Source organism: Lepidothrix coronata, unplaced genomic scaffold, assembly GCF_001604755.1.
Source record: "Lepidothrix coronata isolate B3197 unplaced genomic scaffold, Lepidothrix_coronata-1.0 Scaffold72, whole genome shotgun sequence".
Lineage (NCBI taxonomy): Eukaryota > Metazoa > Chordata > Aves > Passeriformes > Pipridae > Lepidothrix > Lepidothrix coronata.
In genome coordinates, this window is record NW_016690252.1 from 2,037,981 (window position 1) to 2,047,141 (window position 9,161).

A 9,161-nucleotide genomic window follows, 5' to 3' on the forward strand; every position below is an offset into this window, starting at 1 on the left:
GGCTCAATCTGGTGCAGGACAAGAGGATATCTTCAGTGTGGGAAATGGTTTCAGTGAGGCAGAACATAAAACCTGTGCATGTGGACCAATCACAAGTTGGTCACTGCTGCTTGTCATTGGCCCATCATGAGATGTCAGGGCATGAAAACCTGCTATAACATCACCTAAGTTGTGACCAGGTTGCCTCACAGACAACCTGTGCTTTCTCCCTGTTGACTTGGTTTAATTTAAAGCCCAGAACTACAACAGAAGACTTCCTTATCAACTTCCAAGTGTTTTATATCAAACCCCAAACTCTGGAGAACCAGTTTTCAACTCCAGAAACCCTTCCTTGAGCCTGCTCCAAGGTGTGCATGGGCAGTCAGTTTGCAAACTGAAGCTGTACACTGCCTCAGAGAGGAAGCTCACTGCTTTGACCCTACCTGCTTTGCCTCTGTAATCAGGGCATGAGAGCTCCTGACTGATGGGAATGAGGAGATGGGAAACCAGCCAGCAAAAACCCAGCCACAAGGAGCATTTCTGACTAGTCCTTGCTATACTTTGGCTCTGTGGCAGTTTAATCTAGGCCTTCCTTGGAGACCAGTTTGTAACCAAGGAAGGGCCCAGATTTACCCAGTGTTCCCTACGATTTTTACGTAAGCCAGGGTATAAGAAGAAAGGAGGAGAGGCCTTCGCCCTCTCTTTCCTTCCGTCGGCTTTGAGGTGTGGGTTTCCCTGCTGTTGAGTCTGTCGAGTTGGAGAGTGAGGCCTGGTAAGGCCTTGTCGACCTTGGGAGGTGGAGGTTGCCGGCAGTCGCTCCAGCGGTGACTCTCTGTTGTCCCAAGGAGAGTAGTAAGATATTCTTTGCTAATTCTTTTAGTTGCTAGATCTTGGGCTATTGATCAGGATATATATATATGGATATATATATATATATATTTTATTTTGTTTTGTTCCTTTTTTCCCTTCCCCCTTCCCTTTCCCTTTTCCTTGTGAAATTGTATATATATATTTCAATTGTATATAACTATAATATAAGTGTAAATGTATTTATATATATTGCTTTAGCTGTCTCTCTCTCGTTTCGGTTTTCTCAGTTGTTTTTTTCCCTCTTCTCCCTGAGGTTTGGGGGGGGGGGTGGACTTCTTGTGGTAAGGTTTGGAGACTTGGCAGGGAGCCAGTTTCAAACCATATCAGCCTCTTTGGGCCTAACAGGGCTGTCCAAGTGATTTCTTCTCCATTATTCATATGAATGGCAGAGGCTAAATGGTGTTCAAAATCTGCACCAGAGACTGCACCTGATATCATCAAGGAAGGCAGTCTTTCTTCATAGGCTGCATACTCTAAACAGGAGAAAGGCAAACAGCATTATTCATCTGGAGAAGAAGGCAAAACTTGTGCTTTAAAAGAAAAAGAAACAAATGCTGGTGTTAGTGCTCAGAAATATCTATATTCTTCAGAACACTTCCCCAATCTCCACTTCCTTAAAAACACACCCTTTTCCTCCAGTTTATAAAGCCCTTGTGGCACACGATGCTGTGTTCACGAAGATTTGGCAGCTCCTTGTGCTTACATCCCATCAACATGAAAGTATCCCTTGGACTCAGCTTCCTCCTGGCTTTCCTGGACCCGGGTGAGTTTTTTGCTAGGACCTGCTGAGCTGTGGGACACAGAAGAGTTCTGGGAATGGGTGCTTCATGTGAGAGGCCGTTCCTGCCATCTGAGCCATAGAAACACCTCATCTGGGGGGATTTGTGCTGCAGAGGGGTGACCAGTCTCAGGGGATCTTTGGTGCTGTAGGCCAAAGTGCAGATGAGGGTGTCGGCATTAATAATATGACACTGCTGGTCTGGCCAGGAAAGCTGTTGGAGTGACCCAGGTTACTCTGAGGCAGACAGACCTTTGGTCAGCTGAGTGGATCTCTGGACACTGTTTATCACAAGCTTAGGGGCCCATTTATTTTGCTCGTGTCCGGGGTCGTGTGACTTTTTAGACGTTATATATCATCTCAGCTGTCCTTCAGCTCTGCTACAGAGAAGCACACATGTCTTGGAGGTCTTGGGTCATACCTGACACTCCGTGAAGACGTCACAGCCACTGCAAGGTGCCTCAGTTGGCACCTGGGTTTTGGGAGCTAATACATGCTTGGGACCTATTAATCTATGCTCTGGACCCTTGCAGGTGTGTGCCATGGAAGACATCGTATTTGTCCTCTGTTGATAAGCACTTTATTCCTTTCTAAGTGTTTCCTGCTGACAGTCTGATATTCTGGTCTGCTTAAGGTGTTCCAGCAGGTAGTTGGTAAAGTGATTTCCCCTAATGCCTACAGAGAGATACACAAAGAGATAATGCTTACAAAGAGATAATGTCTACAAAGGGATTCTCCAATTTTTACAGAGCACAGTCAATACCCACTGATAGTTCTTGTTCTCCAGCCACTCGGGTACCCCTGCTTACTGCAAAGAGAGCATTTGGGAGTTGTGTATCAAGGGACAGTTGAACGCCTTCCAGGACTAAGGAGTTTGTAGGATTGCTTTCAGCAGCATCTCCAGGAAAACCCCACCACAAATTGCACAATGAAACAGGAAAAATAAGAGAAGAGGAATGTGAAAAGTTGTGATCAAACACTGAAGTCAAATGGTAATGAAAGGGGAAGTGATATCCCTTATTATTCTTACTCAGGAATATGTCCTCCTTCTTTCCCCAGGGACATGTCTTCAGTGTGAGGTTTGCCACAGCATAGGAAGAGGCTGCTCTGGCCCCATGAAAACCTGCACTGGTGGTGAAGATACCTGTGGCATCATTCTGCACGAGGTCCTAATAGGTAGGTAAGACATCCGCTATATCTGTGTGCCATTGTAGCTTTCAGAGTGGGGCTGGGGCAGGTGTCTCTCTCCCCACTTCTGTCACTGGTATTATGATCCACCCTTGGTTAAACTGTTCATTTTTCTTTTTCTGGCAGAGGAGCCAGAAATCAGGATAGTCCAGGATGGGAAAAGCTCTCTATTCCTCTATCTTGAGAAGCAGTTTCTTACTGGGAGGTTTTAGTTCTTAGTTGTGGAGGGGAGAACCATGAGCTACACTAGGCTACTGACATCTAGCTCTGAGGGTGCAGTGGTGACATGTGGAGAGAGAAGGTGGCCTGCATCTAACCCCCTTCCTTGAGCAGGGAAGGGAACACCAGGCAACCAGGCAGTACCACCGGGGCTGAGCTATCACTGTATCATTGTAATCGACATCACAGAATAGTTTGGGTTGGAAGAGACCTTAAAGATCATCTTGTTCCAATGCCCTGCCCTGGCCAGGGGCACCTTTCACTAGAACAGGTTGCTCAGAGCCCCCGTCCAGCCTGGCCTTGAACACTTCCGGGATGGGCCATCCACAGCTTCTCTGCAACCTGTACAGTGCCTAATGACCCTCACAGCAAAGAATTTCTTCTTAATGTCTAATCTAAATTTACCCTCTTTCAGTCTAAAGCCATTCCCTCTTGTCCTGTCATTCCATGCACTTGTCAAAAGTCCCTCTCCAGCTCTCTTTTAGCCCCTTTAGGTACTGGAATGTTGCTATAAGGTCACCCAGGAGATTTCTCCAGGCTGAACAACTTCAATTGTCTGAGCTTGTCCTCACAGGAGAAGTGAGTCTAGTGTAGCTCATGGTTCTCCTCTCCGCAACTAAGAACCAAAACCTCCCAGTAAGAAACTGCTTCTCAAGATAGAGGAATAGAGAGCTTTTCCCATCCCGGACTATCCTGTAACCCACATGCCTCTAAGAAGCTCATGCTTCTTTATGCACATTCTGCTGAGCACATGGTCCATCACAGCCACAAGCATCCTGACATGGGCAAGTCTGGTCTACACCATCAGCCAACCTCAAAAGGTGTAACGGGGAGCAGAACAGTTAAATTGAGCCTTGAGGTGCTTCAAGGATGAAGGGTGACTTTGTACAAGAGGAAGGAAATATGCAGCTACTTAGGAATTGGTGCAGGAGCTATTGGAGTGGGAAGGGAGTTACCTTGTGTTTAACAACTTGGCACTGCCTTCTGCTTTGTTACAGGGGGGATGGCAATCCCTTCATCCATCAAATCCTGCATGCCATCCAACATGTGCAACCATGGTCCTGTCACCATGAACTATGGGAAGGTAAAAGCAAAGGGCCACATAGCTTGCTGCACGGGTGATGACTGTCAAACCACCTCTGTTTCATGTAAGCTCCTTTTTTATCCTTATAGCCCATCCCCTCTCTGGCCCATCCCAAGGTGCGGCCTTCCAGGCTAAACCATGACCTTGGTCGTCCCTCTCATACCCTCATTAATACCAGTTACAGCCCATCTCTTTCATTCCAGTGCCACCAGATGACAACGTGCCCAATGGGTACCAGTGTCCTGCCTGCTACAGCGTGGACTCCTTCCAGTGCAGTCAAGAAATTGTAAACTGCACCGGATCTGAAACCCAATGTGTTGACTTTGCTGGGTTAATGAATGCTGGTAACTGCCTTTTATTTGGGCTGTCTTTCATCTTTTTGGTAAAATGGGTGAAACTAGTCTAAGAGGAAGCATCACTGAGAAATAAAAACAGGTAAAAAGTGTGGGGGAAAAAAAAAAGAGGAAGAAGCAAGGAACTGAAAGGTGAAAACTGAAAGTTTAAAGCTGATCAAAGGGCAGGGGTGTTTTTTTCCTTCTTTCTTCCCCATTATGCATGAATAATTGTTGGAGTTCCTCATAGCAGAGCATAACTGAGGTCACGAGGAGAACTGGGTTCCTGAGGCAATCTGATACATGGGCATGTAACAAATCTGACCAAGGCTCTGGACCTGCTGGCCCTAGCTAAGATGTATGAGGGTGAATCTGGATCTAAGCTAGTTGCCAGCTCAGTGGAGGTTTAGGTGGAACTACACAGAGCTATTGGCTTTTCCATGAGGTGATGCTGGAGACAAGACACTGTTGTAGTGGTGCTTCTGTGTGTACAGAGCCAGGGACATAAACACTGCAGCTGAGCCTTTGGGGTACCCAAAGATCTTCCTTGAGAAGGAGCTCCAGTCTTATAATGGCTCCTTCAGAAATCTTTTTTCCACCTGTAATTACACGTGTAATTAGAGAAAGGAAAATTGACAGCATGTTTCCTGGTCACTCTCCTTTCCTCCCACGCTGCAGGTAAAGGACTTCCACCTTTTGTGGCAATGCCACCTGTGCTCCAGTGGACAGGAAAACTAAGATGGAAGTTAAAGGCAGCAACACCTGCTGTAGAAACAGACTGAAAAAAATTATCTTGTGTATGGTTATAGATGAAATTCCTCTGAGTTGATAATATTGCTAGGAAATGATGTGATGCCTGAAGGTCTTTGCTATAGACTTTTGAAAATGTGTTGTCCAAACCCTGAATTAGATCATGTTTCACAGAAACAACATGAAGGAAAACAAGACATTTCCTAGTCACAGCAATGAAAATAGAGTGGTGGAATTATTTCAGTGTATCACTGAAATAAAAATGCTCCTAATTTGTCTTAACTTGATTGATCAGTCACTGTAGATAGAGAAGACCTGTGTGGTGTGATTAGCTATGCAGAGGAAGAAGAGGTGTAGGGGAGCACAGGAAGGTGAGGGACTAGTGAGGTGCCTTTACAAGTTATTTGTATCTAAGACAAAAATGCCCAACAGAGTATTCCAGCACTCCATAACCTGCACAGCAGAGAAATGTGAGCAGTGTTAGCAAAAGCAAGCAACAGGAACAAAAATGTCTGTTTGGAGAGTTAGGCACCCAGCACCTGCTCAGGTCTCCTTCTCAGGTAGGTGCTCCAGTGGTGGTAAAGGACAGGTTCAGGTTTCAGTGGGCATGTCACCATGTTTCTCTCTTGGTTTGGCTAAAATCCTGTAAAGCCTTCAAGGATGGATTAATCTTAATAAATGGCTCAGGCTGTATTGTCTTTGAGACTTCTCAACCCCATGTCAAATATGGCTGAGACATTGTCATCCAGTTTGAATGCCATGAGAGGTTCCGAGAGAGAAGAAGGCAATGAATTCCTGGAGTAGTGTCACACAGCCCTGGTTTCTTTAGGAAGCCAGACAAACTTTGACCAGAAGAATCTTTAAACGTAAGAAAGATAACTATTTAAGACCTTTTTAATTTTTAAATTTAAATTACTAGAAGTTTTAAAAATCATCTTTATTCAGCAGAAAGAAAGAAGACAAACCCTAAACCCTTTGTATTTCAAGTCAACCAAGGTGACCTTGCTGTTTCTTCAAATTTGTTCAGAGGATGGGAACAGACAGGAATGGGTTGGTGGGTTTAGAGCCAACTGGTTGTAAGGAATGGGCAGTTCTTGGGTTGGAAATGGGACTGCAGTGGCCAGGGAGGGAATGACTATGGGGACTGGGTCCACTGACACATGGCATGTACTTCTCCTCCTGTGTAGCCGGACAGACTGTGAAAGCTGCCATGAAGGGTTGTACCACCATTTCTGAATGCAATATGGCAGGAGATGGAAAAAACAGCCTGGGGATGATGGACATAAAGCTGAAGCGGTTCCAATGCAGACCAGCTTTTTCTATGGACAGAGTGATTTTTGCTCTTGCCCCTCAACACACCGTCTTCCTCCCTCTCCTATCAGGATTCATCCTGGAGAAGGTGCTTTTCTGACTCTTGCTAGTGCTGGGTTGAGCAAAACCCATGACAAACTCCATCAGTGGTTTCTATCTGAGTCCTGTTCGCTGTAGCTTCTCTGTGTAGTGAGTTTGTTTTCAGATTAGCTCTGCTTTCATATTTGCAAAGAATAAAGGCAGTACTTGCACTTCTTCTGTTCCCTCATTGATTTAATCTAATATAAAGCTTCTTCATAGGTTCAATTGTGGTTGGTTTTGTGTTGCATTCTCTCAGTGCTTTGTCTACCTTGGTACTGTGGGAGACTGCATGAGGTGCTCAAACACTGCACAGGCAATGGGAACTCTCAAGATAGCCCTAGAGTTTACAGCCACTATCTCAGGATAAGTGGCAACTTTCAAAGCCACTTTTCCAGGCTCTGAAAAGGACTGGAGGTGAGTTCCTGAGAGGTTCACTCTGGTTAGAGAGGTGACTTCCACTTTTTCCTTCCCTTGTACCCTGTTTGTCCATGATAGGAGGAGTCCCTCAGCACAGAGGGCTGTTTGTGGCTCTAGACAGCCCTGAAAGAATCTTTGCTTCAGACATGAGTCAGTGACCCTTTGCTACAAGCAAACTGCTCCTAGCGAGAGTTTTCTCCTCATGGTTGTTCTTGCCTTACCAGACACTCTCCCATTCAATTTTAAGTTCCATGATTGTCTGGAATAAATGCTTACCTCAGGAATATTTAGTTTCATAAAATAGGTAGTTTTATGTGATGACAGACCGCTGTGAGTCCAATCAATGGCAAATTTTAGCTCAATACCACTTCCACTTCTGTTGGCTAAACTACACCCATAGCTGGCACAGCCTCCTCTCTTCTGTCACCACCACCTGGCTATTCTGCTCCAGCCACACCTGCCAACCTAATCCCTCAGGCTGGTCTCACACAAAGGCTCCAAAAAAGTCCAGCCTGTCAGGCAGCATGGCCTTACCCAAGAGGGATTATGGGCTGTGGGCTAAAAGATACAGCAGTGGGAGCTCTAGGAGATGCTGGGGTGTAGAGTGAAGGAAGAGTGTAAGCAAACTTCAGTGTTTCCCTATACATCTGATCCCAGATGAGTGATCCTCTTTTGGAGCAGACTACAGGACTATTAAGCAAAGTTCATGGTTGTGTCTGTCCTTAATAGCCTTGGTTCACAGTGCAAGAGTCCAGTGCTTTAGGCATGGAGTTACAAGGAGTAAGCAATGCAATTTTATGCCCCAGTTCAATGCTGTGGCCAAAAGCACTACAGAAAGCCTTGGCTGCTGGAACCATACCATAATGTGTGGCAGCAGTGAGATGACTACGTATATATTTGTATGCATGAATATATATGTGATCAGCTTCTAACTTGCAGCATTGGGACTGAGTGTTTTTGTAATTTCTGTCTCCCCCAGACTTTCTCTTCTTCCCAAACAGGCTGAAACTCCTTTCTTCCTAGTATTCCCACAAAAATTATTTGGGATAGAATTTCCCATTATCTATTATAATAAAGGGGAGTGGGTCCAAGAGCAAAAATTAATTTTTGGGGTGGTGATTGAACTGATTATGCAGATTTAATGTGGGGAAAAGAGTCTGGTTAGACTCAGTTAATTATTTGCAGAGGCTGTACAACTTCAGCATGGATGTTAGAAAAGGAATACAGCTTCCTCTTCTTGGTGTAGCTGTAGACTGATAGTGCAGGGACCCACACATTCAGCGTTTTTCCAGATCTGATAAAATCCTGGAATTAAAAAAATTCTCTATCTATGTAAGTACATTATCCCTGAACATATCTCATGTACATTCATGCAGAACATTACATTACTGTCCATGGCACCCCCACAGCAGATCTTGATCCGCTTCGATGGCTCAACCCTTTGCTTTCTGTTCCTTCCACTCTGACCTGTGATGTTATCGGGATGGAAAAGCTGAGTGGGACTGTTCAGCCTGTTCAAGACTTGGGTGAGACACATTCAGGGAGCTGTGGTGCTGGTGGGGTGTTTAGGAGAGGACAAAGAGGAGAGCAGACAGCAATATTTGTGGCAAGGGTTTGTGGTGCAGAGAGGATAACCAGCTCAGTTTTGACCTCTAACTCAATGTTGTGGCAAACAAAGCTGTTGCAATCTGTGGCTGCATAAATGATGGAATGACAAGTGGAAACAACCCTGCGTCTTTGTGATGGATACACTAGTGCTTGGTCCTGTTCCAGTATCCACGTTTTTAAATGCTGTTACAAACGGAAAACATGAAATAAAAAGCCTGTGATTTTACTGAAGACAGAGGTGTGACTTGTTTACAGTCTATAAACACACTTGTATAGAAATGATAAAATCTTAAAAGGCTCTTTTATACATGGGAGTGTAGCAAAACTAAAGGAAAAAACCCACACCATCGATGTGCACAGACTGCAACCATTAGAGCAAAGGAGTGACCAGTTTTTGATGTCTGAAATCCAGCATGAAGCCCTTTCAGAAATGCTTTAGTTGCAGGCAGGTTAAAGGCAGCTCAGGTAGAAATGTGATAGACTTGAGTATGGAGGAAGGTGAGGCCTTCTGATCTGAAATCTGGCTCCTGAGGAAGGAGATGAT

General features: G+C 45.0%; 1 protein-coding gene across 2 annotated transcripts; it reads left to right on the forward strand.

Moving 5' to 3' along the window:
* Positions 1–650: 650 nt before the first annotated feature.
* Positions 651–6,762, forward strand: PINLYP (phospholipase A2 inhibitor and LY6/PLAUR domain containing). 2 transcript variants are annotated; one of them, XM_017819115.1, is made up of 6 exons: positions 651–751; positions 1,489–1,612; positions 2,687–2,803; positions 4,033–4,182; positions 4,322–4,462; positions 6,388–6,762. In XM_017819115.1, exons 2-6 carry the CDS (start codon positions 1,513–1,515, stop codon positions 6,609–6,611), a joined length of 732 nt encoding a protein of 243 aa, XP_017674604.1. In that variant the 5' UTR covers positions 651–751; positions 1,489–1,512; the 3' UTR covers positions 6,612–6,762. The 2 variants fall into 2 exon arrangements, with proteins under 2 accessions (XP_017674604.1, XP_017674603.1); XM_017819114.1 differs by having other exon boundaries at positions 715–831.
* The last annotated feature ends 2,399 nt before the right edge of the window (positions 6,763–9,161 follow it).